General features: G+C 37.3%; 1 protein-coding gene across 1 annotated transcript in view; it reads right to left on the bottom strand.

The window, feature by feature from the left end:
• Positions 1-20,201, bottom strand: part of LOC103481615 (corticotropin-releasing factor receptor 1-like) — an 89,811-nt gene that overhangs the window by 59,063 nt on the left and 10,547 nt on the right. Inside the window, exons 2-4 of the mRNA XM_008437205.2 lie at positions 16,161-16,242; positions 13,230-13,289; positions 12,736-12,861 (exon numbers count right to left, since the gene is read on the bottom strand). Coding sequence (XP_008435427.1) covers positions 12,736-12,861; positions 13,230-13,289; positions 16,161-16,242 — 268 coding nt within the window. The remainder of the gene's footprint in view (positions 1-12,735; positions 12,862-13,229; positions 13,290-16,160; positions 16,243-20,201) is intronic.

Genomic DNA, 20,201 nt, shown 5'->3' with positions numbered 1-20,201 from the left:
AGTAATTTGCCAAACTGACAGAGTTTTCATTTCAAAGGCGGTACGTTTGTCCCACTGTACAGCCCTGTGGTTTTCAAGACTTTTTATTGGAAATATATTTGCAACGCTGGAGTAGAAGCACACCAGTCAACATATGTTTGACAATTTTACTTTTTTTTTTTTGTCGGACAGTTTTAATTTACATTGGTAATGTCTGATGGTTAAATGTATTTTTCGCAAAGACTGTATATAGAACAGAGCCACGTGACTAGACACAAACTGAGTCATTGGAAGGCAGTAATCAGATAAGATCTAACTTTTTCCACAAAGTTGAGACATTTTTTCTATATCCTACTGTAGACTTCTAAAGAGACATGTTAATTCACATTTAAATCTGGATTTGGTGTGTAATAAAGAACATGAAGGCTGTGCAAGTTAGCATAATCCCAGGAAAATAATTAGCCTTAGCAGCCGTTACTCTCTCGCTCTCTCTCTCTGATAACTCCTGCTTTCGTTTAGCATTTCAAATGAGATTCAAAGTCTGTCTTTTCCTTCCTATCCTCCTGCACTTCCTCCTGATGGCTCGAGATTTGTCATTTAACCAAGGCAGTGATTTGGGCTTTGGCTGTTTTAATCTCATGGGAGCAACAGTATCCAGGACAGACAGACAAACTCGGGCAAAGTGAGAAAGTTACTCCTTCGTGATTGGAAGACCCTGAGGGTTGAGAGGATGCTTCTCCAAAGACAGCCTGTGAGAACTGTGCAGCAGTATTAAAGTTAAAAGCATGACATGTTGAGCAGGAGCACACAGTTTGACATCTTGGAAAAGATAAATTAAATGAAATAAAATGTCCATATGGTCAGAAAGACAGCATCGTCAGTCTCCAGATTAAGGAGAGATTATCCGTGGGATGAAATCAGGTCCAATGTGTGACTACGTTCTTGGATGGCACCATTGACAGATTGAGTAAAGTTAAGAGTCTATTAAATCCAGGAAGTCCTTGACAAGCAGCTTCTCTGGACAGCAGACATAAATATTTAAATCCCCTACCTGTAAAATCCAGTTGTATCCCGACACAACCTCTGCTAAAATAAACCCCCCGAAAATTAGCAAAGAAGTTGTTTTTATGTTTTAGAGGCCAATAAATTGCAGCACAGAGCTGCAAAGTTGGATCGTCGGCAGGCGGGGGAAGCTGCTCACAGGTGAAATGTGATGTATTGATTGCCACTATGCTTGAGAATTAAAATGTGGACAATCGCCCAGCAGTAATTCAGAAACTATAGTGACTCAACAGTAAAAATATGGATCTCAGTTAAACAGATCCATATTTCTCATGATCCAGATCATGAGAAGAAAGAAGAAATTAAATTTTTTATTTTTTGTCACCAATCCGGCAATCTGTCACTAGGTCCATTGGGATGGACACAAAATTATGCCCATTATTAGCAAACTCCATCAGTAAATCTGCATACAGATGTAACTCCAGCAGTGTACGGCAATCATAGGATAGTTTGAAACTGATATGTTGGATGTCACACATTAGGTTCAACATAAATATGCACAAAGTAGAGAACGGCAAGTCGCATAAACATATCCCCCACTCGTTTCCTCAATATGCTAAATTTAGAGCTAATGTCACTTTGGCACCCTGTCTTATGATGCAACTTGGAAAAAAACGACCTTTAAATGTTTCTGAACACTTACTTTGACCTCAACTGGGAATGGGGACAAGGAAAGATGGGATTTTTGAGAAAAAAAACCAGCTGTGAATTTCACTGCACTTACACCCTGCGGCAACATGGGTCTACAGGGAGGAAAAGTACAACTGCTCAACAGATGGACCATAAATGCTGGATAAGATACTTTGTCTGGAGTGTTTTTACAATGTGGGTTAAAACGGGGCGTAAATGTTCATAAAACCTCATCAAAAAAAAATTCACCTCATAGGCAATGTTATAAAAAAAATTTTATCGTTTCCTTTTTCTGCAATTATTATTATTCATTTGTTTTTATGTTGACAAGAAACAGGAACAAAAGCAAAAAAAAAAGAGAACTAAAATAATAATAAAGCTTCAAATATTTTCAGTTTGTTGGGAACCTCGAGATCATTTCCATTTTAAGAATTTAATATGATTTCATTTAAATTCTTACAGTTAAAACATTTTCAAGCAACGGCAACAAGAAAAAGCTTTTCTTCTCCACTTTGTGGCTTCTACAATTTGCCGTCTTCATCAAAAGAAGAAATTTGAACTAAGTTGGGTATTTTATTTCCAGTCTCTGTTACGGCTTTCTCATTTGCCTGCATGAGATGAAAATCCTCACATTCATCTGATGTTCTCCGACACGAACAGAAACGAATCAGACCCAATAAAATAAAAGTAAAACTTGGAAAGAAAACAATTTTATCCCCAAGAATTTACACAAGTACATATATTGTCAAAGTATCTCTCCTAATTCATTTAGATTCATCCATTTGGGATAATTTCTGTTTCCACTTGATCAACAACAGAACATTACCACTACAACGAAAGATGCTAATCTTATAAAGCATAGTCTATTTGTACCAGGTTATAAAATATCTATGTTTTAAACATAGCTAAAGTTCAGTCAGATTGCATAGAAGCCTGTAAACGTACATTTTCGAGTTTTGCCACTAACATTTCACTGAGTTTGGGTCTGAACTTTGACTAGACCATTATGTCACATATTTAACTCATTTTATAGAAGATGCTTCCTAACGGTAAATCTCCAAACCGGCCTCAAGTCTTTTGCAGCTTCCAACAGGACTGCTAAGCTCTATCCATCCTCACTTCCAGTTTGACAAGCCTCCCTGTAACTGCTGATGAAAACTATCCCCACAGCATGACGCTGTCACCACCATGCTATCTAGCAGATCTCCATGTTTCAAAGAACAGCTGAATTTATAACGAGAAATTACACATAAGACATCAACTAGAGAAGGCAGACGCTGGATTTCATTCAAGTGAGGAAATTTTGTAAAATTATTTGAGCTTTATCTCAGTTATTAGGTTAACATTGTAACATTCTGATAAAATACACTGAAGTTTCCCTTCATGGAAGAAGGTAGGAACAGTTTTAAAAGGCACTAGAAGATAAATTATTTCTCTTAATAAATGATGAATGAAATGAATGCATGTTTTCCATGTATTTTTTTTTTGTCAGCTGCAGTGACGGCAAAAACATTTAAGATAAACTATATTTGGGAGTTAATCCTAAATGTTTAATTTCTGACCTAAAAAGGCACCAAAAAAAATTGCCATTCAAGGAAGGCTTTCTGAGATCTCTACATGCAACATTTTGACCTTCTTTTCTGTTTTTCACAGATTTTTTCTTTTGTGTGTGTGTGTGTGTGCGTGTGGAGTACAGACACACAGAAGTATGTTTTGATACAACAAATCTGTCTTCGCTTCAGTTTAAGCCCAATCAGGACATGAATTTTCCCTCAGCTCTGAACAAACAGTTATGAACTCTGCAGAACCCTTGCAGCTTCGTCCGACCATGCAGGCCCACAAGCGTTTTAGGAGAATTTATGACTTCAACTGTGTGGTGATTTCAAGAGTTTTCCCTCAAAAACACCGTTTTGTGTTTACTTCTAAATATTACAGAGGTTTTTGCAGAAAAGCTCCTTTTTGAATAAAGGAAACCTCGATTCTCAGTAGCAATGGAAATTAAATTAGATACACCTTGTTTAGGCGGCTTGCCTGCATTCCTTAGTGACTATTTTGGTTCCTGCGCATTTCTCTTTTATTTTAGGCAGCACCTTTTACAGCTTCCAAAACCTGTCAAGTGTCTCGGTGAAGATAACTCAAAATGTCTTAGCCGCAAAACATCTGAACATTAAGATTTCAGAATAAAAGCTTGTGAGTGCAATTAATGACGTTGTGGAGCAATAGCTTAAATTACACAGTTTGTAAAGGACGTCAAACTGTCAGAGGAAGACTATTTCTACCTCACATTCATCTCTCATCATAACCCCATAGTGAAATACATCAGTCTGTTACTCAAGCCCAACAAGGAGTTTATATAAAGCTCTGTTAGCTTTGAATATCCCAAAACAGACACCTCCTCTTGACGACAACGGACCATTTTTGTTGAACTTTCAGTTTCTTGTTTCCATAAACAAGAGCAGCAAAAAAAAAAAAAAAAATCTGATGACCAAAAGGAAAAAAAAAAAAAAAAAGTCGTGAAAGCACCAGGGTGTAAATATCTCTCGACAAGACGACGCTTTTTTATTTGCAACAAGTTTACGAGTCATTGAATCAAAATGAGGGCAAAATAATTTAAAAGTTTGACAGCATGTGAAAATGAACCAGATGTAATTAATTATTTGATCCTGTTTTGAAAGATATATTTATATATTGTCTATGTATTATACAAGAAAATATTTGAGATGTCAAAAATGTGTTTCTTTCCAAAATGCTGCCACCAAAGAACGCCTCCAGAAAACATTACAAGCTACTAACAACTACTTTCATTAGACAGAGAGTAACTGAATGGCTTCTGGCTGTTTTCTTTGAAAACAACTTTCTGGGTGTTAAATACCATCAGCAACTAGAGTGGCGGATATTATGACCCCATTCTGGAGTCGGCTTTGTTTGGCTTAGCCAACCAACAACAAATGACTCTCCAAATATAAAATGCTTTAAGTAACCTCTGGAAAAGATCTAGTTTTTTCCAAAATAACTTTTTAATTATATTTGCAGAATTATGTGACTTTCATCTTAAGTTCAGACACAAGGCGTTATTGCTGATCTTAGGCTTTGACTGTGACAGTTGCTATGATGAAGCCGTGGTGTTTCACATGGTTCAGTTTTTTTCAACTGAACCATGTGAATAAACATGGCTCAACGTTTTTTTTAAACATGCAGTGACTTTGGGAATTTTCCATTGTTGCGCAGAGCTTTCGACATTCAAGGTTTAATGGCCTTTGTTTTCTTGCCACCTCAGAGATGTTAAATGGCCTCAGATTTTCTGTAAAAATCTTAAAAAAATTCTCCTTTGGTTGGGATTCCTTCCGTCTCAACAATATTCCCAGTCCTAGACACTTTAGACCCACAATCGTCTTTTACTGTGGATACCGCAAGGTCTTAAGAGACACTTCTCACTAGGCTTCTTTGTAGGATCTTTGAAATCTTCTGCATCCTGCGGGCTTGCGTTGAGAGACTCTCCATTTTACCTTGATTTTACAAGGTTTGAGCAGCACAATGTAAAAGCACATCGCTGTGCAAAAGTGCGGCGTCTGATTCTGCCATTCTTCTCTGGAAGCTACACAGACCGCATTCATTTTACTGACTACGTCCTCCTTTCTCGTCCACTAAAAACACGCTGGTTAAGTTAAGAGGTTACTTTAAGTCTAAATCTGCCAGGTGTTTGAATCATTTTTGGCTAAACTGCTTAACATGACTAAATATGAAAGAGAAAATTGCAGCTTCTTATCTTTCCATTTACGCAAATCCCCTCATCAGCCGCATGTTGCAACAGGAGAGAGATTATTTCCTGATACTGAGATCTGCCAATCAATGTGAATTCATCAGCTGTGATGCATCAAACTGAAACATAATCTAATTTTGCTCTGCACGAAAAAAAAAAAAAAGCCCCCCTATCAATCAAGTTTAAGATTCGCAGTGTTTACCACATAATTCCAGCATTAAACCCATTTCATCTTATTAAACAGAACATACAACTGCGACTGATGAGGATGTGGTTAGCATTTAAATTAAAATCTTCTGCATGACTCCGCCACTGAAAACCCTGACTCATCTGCTCCTCTTTTTTTTTCTTTTTTTTTTTTTTTAAATCCACGCTCTTGAGTGTTTCCTGAGTAACATCAATCTCAGAGAAAGTTTTGCAGTCTTTTGTTAAGTGTTCGTGATGTTTAAAAAGAATCCGACTATCAGCTAAAGGGAACGGAAAGGGAGACCTTGGGCAAAAATAATGTATTCACACGTCACCGAATGCAGAGAAAGGTTGTCAAGGTGGCGCTTCAGCAGCACTTTGGGAAGAAACAAAAAAAAAAGAAAGATGTTTTGTCAAATGTTCTTCTTTTACCTGCCGTTACAACTTACTACATAACTGATGTTTGAAGCAACCACTACAGTTGCTGCAGGTATCACTTGTTAATTCTCTACAATTTATCGAGTTTAAGTATTTAAACCACTGACAGCTTTCAAGCAAAGAAACATTCTCAGCTATTGACCTTTACTTCTAAAGCCAACCACTGGGCAATCTTTCTGGGCTGTTAGGCCAAATGCGAGTGGAGATTACTTTAATCCTGAATGTGCAACAAACCCCACAGAGTCAAATTACTGATGATCTGCGATTGACTTCCAGCCCGGCTCACTTTCTCTCTGGAGAGGCTCCTCAACAAAATACAAAGAAATGTTTGCTTTCATATCGTTTAGTTAATTTTTTGTTTACTTTAAGATTTTCTAGTTAAAAACCATAAAGCAGGAGAACAAGTGCGAGTCAAATTCAGCATTTTGACAATAATAGACGAGATTTTATTGTCGGTTTACACAAGCACAATTCTAGGTTCTAAACAAAGTGTTTCGTTTCCTCTTGCTCAGAAAGAAGCAGGTTCTGATATAAATCCGTTTTGGGGGGATAAAAATGTTGTCAGCAAGCCCACAGGGGTTAGATTTAACACAAATTTTACGTTTTCATTGTTAGAAAATGAATAAAATTGACATTTTAATTTGTTTGCACATGATGAAAGGGAACAAATCATCCCTGTTTGAAGGAATTTTTTTCCCCCAGTGCAAATAATCCTGAAAATATGAATTAAAATTCTGATAAAACAAAAAGGTTTTCTTGTTTTCAGACTTCTTGCCGATTTTTTTTTATTAAAAAAGTGTGTTCTTTTTTTCTGCGTTATTCTGATTTGTCATTTTATAATTATTCAGCAGCTGAAAACTTTCATATCATTATTTTTTTTCTTATGACTTTACTATGACTCCAAGACAGTTTTCTTAACAGCAGCAAAGGAAAGATCAAGGCCACATTTAGTAACTTCGTGAAGACTATATCACATTATTAAAAGCTCATTATTATTAACCTATTTACCTTTTTATGTGTCTGGATGAACACATTTACGAAGCGCAGCATTCAGTCTTTGTAAATGATTATAATGAGTTTGGCCATGAAATATTTTAAACAGGAATTAGACTGATGTAAGAACTTATGCAACTTTAAAAAAAAGTTTATCTAAAAATACTCAAACTTCAAACACTCAAAGATAAAAAAAAAAATAGAAATGTGGAGAGCGCACTCGTAAAACAAAGTTTTTAAAGGTTTCTGTCAAAGACCTTGAGAAAGCTGACAGAATATTCTTGACGTGGGAAATGTTCCCTCTTTTTTATGATAAAACTCTGACCAAGTTTACTGAACTGGAGCATCAGGATGTTAAAGTAAGCAGCCTCTCAAATTACAAGGTAAACATACAGATTTGTGAGGAGAGGATGAAAAGAATTAAATACAGATGTCCAGTTTGTTGCAGTCTGCTTATATTTTATCCCGTCATAGGTGCAATAAAAAAAAGCAGAGACAATAACACAGACTTAGCCTTTGAAATAGCTTATTTTGCTGAGTAAACCATACTGGTAACACTTTATTTGAAGGCGTGTGCATAAGACTGACATGACACTGTCATAAACATGACATTACACCTGTCATGAACATAAAGAAGTCTTTATGAATGTTTATGACAGTTGTCATGAAGTGTCATTCAGCAAATAATGACACTTTCAATGCAAAGTTGCTCTAAAAGTTACATTGAAAGTCCATAAAAAATGCCAACTTTGCATTAAATTGTCATAATTTACAAAATCATGCAAAGTTGGCATTTTTAATGGACTTTTAATGCAACTTTGCAGTAAAAGTGTTATTATTTACCGAATGACACTTTGTGACAATTGCCAAACTTTCATAAAGACTCCTTTATGTACATGACAGGTGTTATGTCATGTACTTATGACAGTGTCATATCAGTCTTATGCACACTCCTTCAAATAAAGTGTTACCAACATACATTTCATACTTTGCTTTTTACAGAGTTTATTGATTGAATCGCCAAAGAGCTGAATTACTTATTCAAACTTTCATCTGTAAAAAACAATAATTGGTTTAATTTAGATCAGAGACATAATTATAAAATGTCACCAAAACTTTACTCTGTGCATGGAGAGATTTTAAAGCTGTTTACTGAAAACAGAAAGTGAATCAGAGCTCGATAAAAAAACCAATAGCCCTTCTCACTAAGCTGGTAATCTGGAAACACGGATGAAATAAAACCCACTTTAAGTCATTATCAGTTTATACGCTTTGTTTTTCTGTTCAATAAAAAATTCTCTAATAGTTTAATGCCATAAAAAGTTCGAAATTTTTTGCTCTGCTCAAGTCCTCATTTGAGTCGACCTGAAGCCACAGAAACAGACACAAAGATTTGTTTAAGCTTAGAAACGGCAAGAACAAGTTTAGCAGATCGAGACTCAAGATGGTTTCCTTCCTGTCATACATCATGAGTCACAGAATCAAAGTTTAAATCTGTTATTTTTCTCAAGTAATTATATTTTTGTGCATATTTACTGATTGCAAATATATATCATAAACTTACAAAAGGTACAAAATTAATGAAAAATACATCTAAGATTAACAAAAAAAAAGTAAATATCTTGACTTCATGCTTAGCCCTTATGTTCACTTATCTAACAAACTAGGCCATGAAGGTTATTCAGACTTCACTGGACTCTTGGAAACTCTGTTATTATCTTGATTTCTTTTTAGCTAAAAAGAAGAAAAGGAGTTAAGTGTTCAACTTTTCTCTTCCATAATTAAACAATCCCAGAACAATAGACTACAAATCATGTCCGATTGGAAACATCAGTCACTCGTAAAGCTCGTATAGCTGTTAAATTTGGCCTGGATTACTCTGAGGAAGAAAAAAAAAAAAGTTCCGTTGGACAGACTTGGAAGTAAAAAGACGGGATTAGTCTTTCGGTCCCACCTGGGATGGAGTATCAGTCTAACAGAAAACAAGTAAGGCTTTTTACCAGCCAGAATCAGATGAGGGGAAATTCCCAGCGGACGTCGAGCAGACACAGATTTCTGAGAGTTTGCACAGAAAAGTTCTCCTCTGAGGTGTTGATGGACCACAAACAAGGAATGTTGAGACAAAAACATTTTCTTCTTCCAGGCTCAGATGATCAGATCAGGTATTTTACCCAGATCCCTGAATGATGCATCTCTACTAAACATTAATAAGGAGAATATCGGGCATTAAAAATAGCCAATTGCTGGACATGCTGGTCAAAATTAAAACCTGCTGATTCTGGTTTGCAGCCGATTTCGCATCTCTAATAATTTATACTTTGAGTGACATCCTAGTTGATTTATGACTTTGAACAAGTGTGACTTTAAAGTTCAAATAAAACACACTATTACCCCAGAGCAACACACACAGCTATCACATCAGACATACACAGATTTTTTTTTTTGAGGAAAAAAAAAAACGGTACCAACGTGAAAAGTCTTGGAATAGAGAAATCTGAACATGGCTCAAGGGTGATGTATGATGGTGTGTTAAAGCGGTTCCATTTTTCTCCACAAAAACTTAAACTTCTGCTTTCATGGAGCTCAGATCATCAGTAAATCAGATGTGTTTGACCAGCTGCACTTGGCTGCTTCTGCTTGACCCACATTTTAACTTTAGGAATCAATTTTTCTGCTTATTTCTTTAAACAAACAACAAAATGCCATGCACTTTTCTTTCACAAAATCTAGCTGCAGAAAAGCCTTGCATTGTTATTATTTTTTCTCTCTGGACACACAAAACAATTTCCTTGCACATCGTTCTACTTTTTCTATCATATTACAGAAATAATTTATAACTATTAGTCGTTTCCAAACTCTGCAGCTTTTTCCAACTTCAGAGCAGCACAGATGCCATAAAGTCATTGTTTATCCACCTGAGATTCAACTTCTCTGTTTTTCCTTCACCCTTTGCACCCTCACAGCTTAGTTTTACACCACAGCTGGCCGTGGTTTTCAAAGAAAAAAAAAGATTAAAAAAAGTCACTTTTGTTTAGCGTCTCAAAGAAAAGAGAGGAGTGCAAATGTCCTTCAGAAAGTGGTGGAGACTAAACTAAGCTAAAAGACACAAACATCGCTTGTACCTTCCCACTAAACGGCAGGTCATCTAAACAATTAGGCTGCACTTATTTGTCATCTCAAAGAAGAAACAGACGACTAAATCAGCATTATCAGCATGTGAGCATTATCGATGTCCACAAGTCTGATGTTATCCTTGGGTACAATTTCCAGACTCCTATGGAAAACCACTTTCATCTGTTCAAACAATTATATGCAAGTGCAAACAGAATAGGAAAGTGTCTCAGAAATGAAAGGGTTTTTTTAAAATCACGTTTTAATTTAGTTAAAAAAAAAAAAAGGACCAAATTCAGGGCAGAACTGTGGTGAATATTTTAGTAGACTAGAACAAATGCAGAGTTTTTGAAACATGGGACACAAATGAACTGGGTGACAGACAAAAAAAAAAAAAAAAAGTAGAGAAGGATTCCAGCAATAAACAATGAATATCCAGGAGCTTAAATACTGAAGAGTGTGAGCGCTGACAAGAGGCAGGTGGCTGATTAGAAACAGGGTGCAGCTGGGAGAGAAGGCAAACAGGCAGGCTGAGGCAATATGAATGATAAATAGATACAGATAGGCTGAACTGGGACTGAAAGAAGAAGAAACGAACATTAGCAACCAAAGAGAAAAGAACAAAACAATGTAGACATTAAATAAATGAAAGTCCATCTAAGACAAGACCTTTGAAGCAATGTAGAATATGTCAAAATCTGTTGAGCAATAATAAAACTCATGAACTGACTTATTAAAAAACCTTTCGAATGCCACTCAATAAAACACAGACATAATATTTGGAATATGATGATGTAGCGGAATTGGGTACTTCTTCATCATGTCGTTCGTATATCAAGAGTAGTAAAAGCAGAGTGGACAGTAGTTTCTGTTTTACAGAAGCAGGTAAATCCAATTCTGGACCACAATTTGTCACGAGGACACACACAGAGAGAGATGTGAAGCGAAAAAAACAAATCAGCTTGTGACAGCTGATAAATGTACATCTGAATTATTAATTTTGAGAAGAGATTTTCCCTCAGACAGCATCAAATGAAATTTGCAAAGCAGACACAGCATGGTTGCTTCAGTTAGAACGACTTCAGTCTAAACGTTTTCACGAGCAAGTTCAAAAAAAGTTCAGGCCCAGAAGCTCTAAAAATAAATGTAAATTAGACTATTCGGCACTAGAATTTTAAATTGGGTGGTGTGGATTTTACTGAAAACAATAAAAAAAAGAAAAGAAGTGATAAATTATTCAACTTTAACTGCATGTTCTGCAGCAAACCTCAAATTTCTTGCCGTATAAAAACACAATAACGAAATAAACTGCCCATGGTTTATGTGCAACAAACGTAATGTAATTTCTTCAGAAGAACTGTGGCTATAAATAGAAGAGGAATAATTAGATTTTTAATTCCTAACTTGATTTTCTTTCTATTGACACAATAACAAACGCAAACGACTGAAGAGACCTCAGAGACCTCGGAAACTTATCAGTTTAAGTGCTTCAGACGTCAGTAATTCAACTTTGATTTTAAGATACGGCCTTTTCCTCTTTTCACCGTTTAGGGCTGACAGAGACACTTTTTCCACAGTTGGGTTTTTCTTCTGTACTTTTCCGATCATGTTGATTTGATCTTCTATGAGGATTTCCAGCTTTAATGACTTCTGCATCCATGATCTTTTTTCCTTTATCTTTTTAAAATTTCACATGTCTTCTCAGTAATTTATATGCTCTTGGTAATTTCTGCAAACAAAAACAGGATTTGCTCACAGGGTAAAAGTGGAGAGAAGAAACTGGGGTTGAGAGACGCTGATTTATAGTGCTGTGAAATTTGCAAATTTCTTGTGTTTTTACTTTCTTCTCACACTTAAGTGTTTCAGACCCACAAGCACATTTTAATATCAGAGAAAGATAAGTGAAGTAAAAACAAAATGCAGTTCTTAAATGACAATTTCATTCATTAATGGAAAAAATGTTATCCAACCTAAGATGCTCCAAAACGTTAATCATGTTAAATCATGGCTTAACTGGGATATTTTACATATTCTGAATAAGAATATATAGTATTCATATGACCTTAAGCTAAAGCACTCTTGAATTACACAGAAGGACAATGAGAGAAATAAGTCCAACCCTGACTGATGGTTTTCAAGTGGTATTGTCAAAGTCTGGACTTTTAAATTTATAATGAATGCTGTAGGCTGATTTTAAACATGCAGTTTATGTAAAAAAAACAAAAAAAAAAAAAACCTCCAATATGACTAAATAAAAACCAGTTTTCACAAGCCTTTGATGACATTATTTACCAACATAATCAATTAAGAGGTTAATGGGCCTTTGACTTTTACGTTGGTATATACAGTTGGTTTGAACAGCTTACTTCCCTTAGTGAATAAAATGATAGTTTCAAAACAGTATTTCGGATTTTTTGGATGTTTGCCTGACATTAAATCTAGTTTGGTCATCTGACAGATTGAAAAAATGAAACATTTGTAAGGGGGTACAAACTATTTTCCTCAGCACTGTAAATCTTGGATTTAATCTGCTGTGCCTGATTTTTTACGGGGAGGATGTGACAGCCAGGACTTACTGGTGGTGTTGTATCTGACACCGTAAAACATCTTGGGGCAGGGCCGGGACACCATCTGGCCAGCGCTGCTCCTGGGCCAGCAGGTGCCGATGCCATCGATGGAGGTTTCGCAGTAGATTCCTGAGCCTGAATGATGAGGGGGAAAAAAAATAAAATAAACAGTTGTGCATACGTTTTTGAATACAAATAGACATCACGAAACTCTGACAATGCAGCAGTCGTGTTGGAAATAAGCTGTGAAGCTGAATATCCCGCTCGTGTGTGCACAGGTTTTAATGATTACTCCTGTGCTTTGTTTCGCTGAGCCGAGAACATCGTCTCCGGTGCCCGATCTATTTCCAGCACATCTCCCCCGTCTTTGATGTTAGTTTTAATAATCTTGGTTTGTGCCTAACTCGGCTCCCCTGTGTGGTATTCCACAGTGACTCTGCTTTGTAGTGACTTCGTGGGGAATCGGTTTAGCACGTCTGAGGGGCGTAACGTGTCCGACTCACCGCTCCACTGGCTCGTGGTGTTGCTCAGGGTTTGGTTCCAGGAGGCGACCAGGGACTGCACTGCAATCCAAAGGGAAACAAGCTTCATCAGCAAACCCAGTCTTCATTTGCACTTTTTATTCAAGGTTATAAAAATCTTATTAGATCTTTCTTAACAGTCAGAGATGAGAAGGAATAAAGGGTGGCAGCAAACATCGGTGACGGACCTTTCCTGGAGCAATTCCAGGACGCTACCTGCCAAATATGAATCTAGACGTGCCCTGAAGGTCAGGCCATTATTTCTGCAATAACTCCACAGGATTTGGATAAAAAGAATCCGGAAATAAGGGATCCTCCCCTGGGGCAAGAGGTGGCACTCAATATTGAGCTTTCAACACCTCTTCCTGTAACCAATGTTTTCACACGTATGTGGTGCAAAAAACACAAAAAAAAATGTCCTAAACATAGACAAAAACAAAACAAGTTGTTTCCTGAAACATAACTTTACAATTTCAAAAGTACTAACATGACAGAAAACATGAAAACTCTCTATGGGACAACTTGATATTAGATTTTTCATCGGAATCTGTTAAACTTGAAAAGCTAGAAAATCTAAAAGAAGATGAAAATATGAAAAATTCCCATGTATCTTTCCACCATTTCTAAGAGTTCATTATTTTCACACATAGAAAGACAACACATAGAACTTCCATATCTAGAAGACAGTCATTTATTTCTTGACATCATCTTGAAGATACACTCGTAGACACATTGATAAAAAAAAAAACATTTTCAATGAGATATGTAGCCACTTATTGGCAACAGAAAAGGTTGGAGGGAGTCTGTTTGCTACAAACAGTATCTGAGAAGGAAACACTAATTTCTCTCTGTTAAAAATACATTTTACCCCAGATCTTTAAAACAACTGGATTGTTAGATTTAAAACAAAGAACACAAAGTTGAATGAAAGCTCAACATAATTTATGCCTCAGCTAAATCTGCTAGCTGCACATAGGAGTCAACAGACAGACCTTTGAGATGACCTCGGTTATTGTTTGTGAGCATAAAGTTTGTCAGGTGAGAAAATGCTTTCTCTTACAGATTTTACTTCTCCTGCATCGTCTGTTGCGAAACACCTAATGGTTTCTGCAGACTGTATGAAAATGAATAACTTATCTCCAAATGCTCCCCTGTGTGTTTTGCCCCAAAAGCTAGCTGCAGCAGTATCTATATTTTCTCTGTGTCTGAGACAAATAAATTGGAAAACAGAGTCCAGCTGTATTTTAGCTTCCCTTCCATCCATCACACACATTAGCTTGAAGTTCATTTTTAGGGCTAACCTGAAAAGAACCACCTGAAAACAGACTTGCAGTACATAGATTAAGCAGTAAAACACGGTCTTTGGAATATTTCCAGGCGTTCGTGGTGCGGTAAAGTCAAACCTTCACATGTACGATGACGACCAGTTATGTGAAAAAAGTTACACTTGCACAACCACTGGATGGCTTTTTAATTACACCACTGGGTTTAATAGAGATTTTTTAAAGTCCTCTAAAGGGTGCCACTTTGTTTTGTCTCCAAGACAACTTTTGGTCTTTCAGACAACGTTTCTCCAGAATTTCTCCTCCTCATTAATTAAATTGGACTATAAATCTTCACTAAATGAACCAACGTTAAAGACGGAGTGTTTTGCATCACTAATTTTCTCTGGTGTGGCCTGTGCGTATTTTGCATTGCGCAACAAGCTCGACACTTCTGAAAAGGAGAGGCCGCAAAATTAATGGTATAGGTCAGGAAATTAATAGCGCAGAACTACTGTGAACATTGTTGTCTGAAGTTATTGAAGCATCATACATGGACTTCAGCTGCGCGTGACATTATACGGCAATATAAATAAGTTGGGTATGCAAGTCATTTAACAGCTTAGACTATTTTTAAGTGGAGATATTTAGGGCTATATGAGAGCTACGCCATCGTGTCTCAGCATCATTCTGCTGCTCAGTGGGATGCATTGTGTGGTTTAATTTGGAGGATTGGATGTCCCTGTAATCCTGCCAATGTGGGTGTTGGATCAGAAAATGGGTCGTTGAGGAAAGGCACCGATAAACAACCATCTTGGCATTTAGTTTGCAGGAATTATCTACTTGTTCATTATGCATCATCTGTCCATGAATGGAACATTTTAGCACCTACATAACAGAGTGCAAAAAAAGTACATAAAAGGCATTTCTTTCTTTAAAAGCAAGCACACAAATTTAGCAATGTAGCATTTTTGCAGCCAATAGAATATTTTGCATGTATTTAAAATAAAACCAGTGTGTTGATAAAGAGAAAAAAATTTTGATTTTCACATATTTCCCCTTCCAAATATTGATCTCTGGCTAATCAGTTGGTGCTACTTATTGTGACAGCAGGATACTCTTTAGCAGCAGTGGTAATATTTGCATTTCGGATTTGAAATAAAACTAATTAACATTTAGAAATACAGACTGTGGTATTTTTCCTCAAGGTCATCATATGGTTTGAATTTTACACCAGACTATGCTTATGGAAAACAAAGACTTCTTATGAATCCAGTTGGAACAACCTGGGGCAACTTTGTTTTGAAAAAAAAAAAAAAAAGAGAAATCTTTATATTTCCTGCTTTTCCTTAGTCTGCGTTTACTTGTGAGGAGCTCTACAAGGAAATTAAATAATATAAAAAGACATTTTGCCAATATTCAAGAGGACAAAGTTGAGACTGAAGATGAGGTTTTGGCATTTAGAGGTTATGGACATGAAAAAAAAAGACTGAAAATCAATTTAATCCCACATGTGTTCTAGCAGCCAAGCAGCTCAAACACTCAGGTCTGACAGCTCTGGGAAATAGCTGCTTGTAAGAAAAGAAAGAAAGAAAAAAAACAGACTGCAGTGTTGTAATAAGCGTCGAGTTAATGCTCGTCTTCGACTTACGTGAGACATTCCCTGCCAGCAGAGCTTCGCATGTCAAATCTGCTAAGGAGGCCGAGGGGAGGAGGCTCACAACGGCAAACACCTGCAGACAGTGAAGAGGAGAGCGACAGAGGTCAGGCTTAATCACAGAATCAAATATTAACGTGTCTTCTCTCTGACCAGCTCAATGAATCTTTAATTCCTTTACAGGAAATAAGATTAAACTAAATCAAACCCAACGACCTTTTAGGACCCCTGAAAGAAACATAAGATCCTCCTGCTTCCCCTTTTATAACTATACCATTGTTGTTACTTTTTTTTTATCATGTTCTGACTTCAATCAGATTGAAAATTTGTGGACAGAGCCACAGATCATGGCGAAATACCACATGAACCGCAAAAACACGAGGGGCGTGAAATAATCTTGTCATTTTAATAATTTGAAACAAAAAGAAATGTAAATAAAAACAAAAACTATTTACACTGCTGCCATTTGGTTGTTTCCATGGTTGCAGTTGGTAGCGCTGTTGCCTTGCAGCAAAAAAAAGTCCTGCAGGATCAAATCCCAGCCAGGTGTCTTTCTCCATGGAGTTTGCATGTTCTCCCTGTGCTTGTACGGGTTCTTTCTGGGTTCCTCACGTCCTTTAGGATGTTTGGTCTTTCCAGACTGCCATCAGGTACGAGTGTGTGAATGCATGGTTGTGTGTCTCTGCGTTGCCCTGTGAGGAACTGGCGATCTGTCCAGTATGCTAACCACTTCTCACCTGATAACTACTGGAGAAAGGCACTGACCTCCCACCACCCTCAGAGGAAGAGCAGATACAGATAACAAATGGATTTTTTTCATTTCTTTTATATTATTTTAAAAATCTGAACATGTTTCCCAATATTTTGCTTAATAAAAAAAAATAGAAGTGATTTTTTTTGCAATTACTCCTAACCTTTAACATCCTAATATTTATAGAAACAGGGGGGAATCTTACATGGGTTGTACTCGTTAATTCAAAGCTTTTCTTTGTTTGCACATAATTTTGGCATCGGGGTATTTTGCATCTGCAGATGGGAAAGAGAAACATTAAAAAATGCACATAATTATAATACTGCGGCATCCTCCGTCAGCCGTGTCTCATGTGACAGAGTTGTGTTTCCACCAAGACAGCGGCATGAGATAAACAGCCCTCCTCTTTCACACAGAGGGATGGGAAACAACAGAATCTGTATTTGTGGTTTTACTGAATGATACCAAAGAGGAATCTGCTGTTTGGATTAATATTGCATCTGCACTCTTTGATCCTAAATGAGTTTCCTTTGCTTTGGACAGGGGACCGAGCTGGAAACAGTTCAAACCAGGAAGCCTGGCGACACAATAAGAGGGGGGCGGGGAAGGGGGGGGGGGTCGCGTTATGTGTTGCACTGGAGACATCTGGAAACCACTGATTCACAGCCAGTCACAGCCAGCACACATGCAGCTCATGTTGGTGGTGATTTATAACACAAAACGAGACAGTCATCGGCTTGGCTTTCTTTTCCCTCTCCATCAAATGCCAAACTGAGCTACGACTGTCCAACAGTTTTCTGAACACAACCGGTGGGCTACGGTTACCCTATAGAGCCCAGGTTTCACTTCCTCCTTGAACAAAACATTCCCATTGATAATTTATCATTCGAAACCGTTCTGAAAATAGAAAACAGTGGTAAAGTAGAACTTTTAAGTTGATCACATCAGTTATTTGTATTTAAATGCGCCGTCCTTTGATCAGGGTCGTGTTCATAACAGATAGTCTCAACGGCGTGAAATACCAAAAGGTTTTTATCAGGTCACATTATGGAAAAATGCTGGAGTGCCCCAGATTTCAGAGCAGAGTTCATAATGGCTTTCTGCGCCTGCTATCACGCTCTGTGAATCCAGACAGGTATCAGAAACGTACAGCAGCAACACTTCAAAACAACAACAACAACAACCAGCAAAAACAGGAACATAAACACAAGACTGCAAGAAGAACCTTGGATTTATGCGTCTCTGAGCAGGAAAAGGCATCTTGATTTGACCATTTTCAACCTTAATAGCAGTTTTGTGGTTAATAATTACTTAAACAGGTGTGTGTGTGTGGGTGTGTGTGTGCTGTGTTTGCGTGTGTGTGTGTGTGTGTGTGTGTGTGCATGAAGACATGCAGCCAAATCCCATCGTAACAAGCATGCACAGTCATTTTCATTTATTTTCAGCATACTGTAGACGGCAAGGGAGTAGTAAATAAAATTACACCAGAGCAACAAATAAAACACTTACAAAAGCTGAACATCAGCATAATTAAAAACACTTAAAATCTTATGAAAGAGGATTACAGCTATGGAAAATAGACTTCAGAGTAAAAGATGGGGAAGTAGCATAAAACTTTAAGTCATTTTCAGAATCTTACTTATGGTCAGAAGTTTACATGCTCTCAGTATCATGCAAATTTAAGATTTTTCTCCACTATTTACATAAACATTTGAATTGATAGATATATGAACTGTGGACAATCTATTGTGGATTTCTTCTAGCCCACTCAAACCCAGAAAATGTCCTTGCTGAAATGCAAACACCCATCTCCACTCGTATGTGTTTTATGTCTCTTGGGTAATTAGCAAGATGCTTTTCGTAGCCATCACCAACCTTTCTGCACAGTACCATCAAACCTCCTTCAATAAGACGTGGCAGGAGAAGTGATGAATCTTGATCAGTTTGTTTATATTCACACTACTTTTGCTGTTCCAACAAAAATTTGGCGCCAGAACTGTTTGGCTGATTTCCAACTAAAGGAAACGGAAGTAAACTAAAAGAAGAAAAAAAATGTTTTTTACAGATGGTAATGAAAAAAATAAATCTCAACCCCTCCACACAGCTCACTCTGCAAGCAGCAAATGATTTGTCCACCCACAATGTCACTTTCCATATGGTAAGATGAAGAGCTTTAACCATCTGGCTCAACCTGCCACGAGGAATGTGTTTATTGCACACATCTTTTTTTTGAAAATGCATCAGCCTTTATTTGATTTGTTCTTGGTTGCTTTTTACTCGTTTTAGTGTCAGAAAACAGCATGGAGACGACCTGGAATGACCCTCACCACTGCTTCCAAACTTATCTCTGTGGAAAACTTGTGGTTTACACTTAAAGCCAGGTTCAGTCAAGGAAACTAAATTATCTCTACTAATTCTTCCAAGGAGAGTTGTCACAACCTAAAATGATGCCAGCAACACATCAATGCATGTGGTTGAAGCGCAACTTGCTAGATGGCTGTTAGCCGTCTGTTAGTGAGGGTGTTAGTATAAATTTGAGCTTCTCTGTATAATTTATACCTCAAGGAAAATTCACAATGACCTGAAGCAATTCCTATTATATAATTATTGTGATCGTTAGCTGAATAATCATTTCACTTCAGAAAAAGAACATCTGAACTGCATAATTAAGAGCCCCAAAGTAGTTTGGCATTTTTTCCTAAGGGTGGATGTAAACCTCTGACTGGATTCGTTTCATCTCTTTAGATTCAGTACCAGCAAGAGCAGGTTAAAATACAGAAACAAGCTTTTCTTCTACTTAGGTCTTGCTTACTAAGCCCTGGAGAAATGAATGTCCTTTTAACAAAAATAAGAAGAGGACAAAAAAAAAAAAAATCTGGATGAGGACGGTCCGGGCCAGACGTGACCCCAGCTGAGAAGCTGGCCCCTCGCCAAAATACGCATCGCCTGATTCCAGAGGAAAATAAAGGGGGATGTGGGGGGGGGGAACATTTCCCTTCAAGAAACTGGCTGAAATGCTCATCTGTCTGATGTACCGATTCCACAATGGGGTCCATTTATGGCTGATGGGTTCCTTGAGATGACAGCGCTGAAGTCTGCCATTCTATCTACAGTTAATCTAAACTGTATTTTGCTGTGGCAACCAATCCTGCAGCTATTTCTGGGTGGCATGCCGTCATCAGCAGCCGAATTCAGCCAAACTGTTAATTTACAAATGGAGAAAAAAGGCTCCAAATCAACACGCGCCAAAGCTCTGACTAATGGCGATTCATTTTCTTACACGT

The sequence above is a fragment of the Poecilia reticulata genome, chromosome 19 (genome assembly GCF_904066995.2).
Source record: "Poecilia reticulata chromosome 19, P_reticulata-male-v2, whole genome shotgun sequence".
Lineage (NCBI taxonomy): Eukaryota > Metazoa > Chordata > Actinopteri > Cyprinodontiformes > Poeciliidae > Poecilia > Poecilia reticulata.
This window is presented reverse-complemented; position numbering and strand designations above follow the sequence as displayed.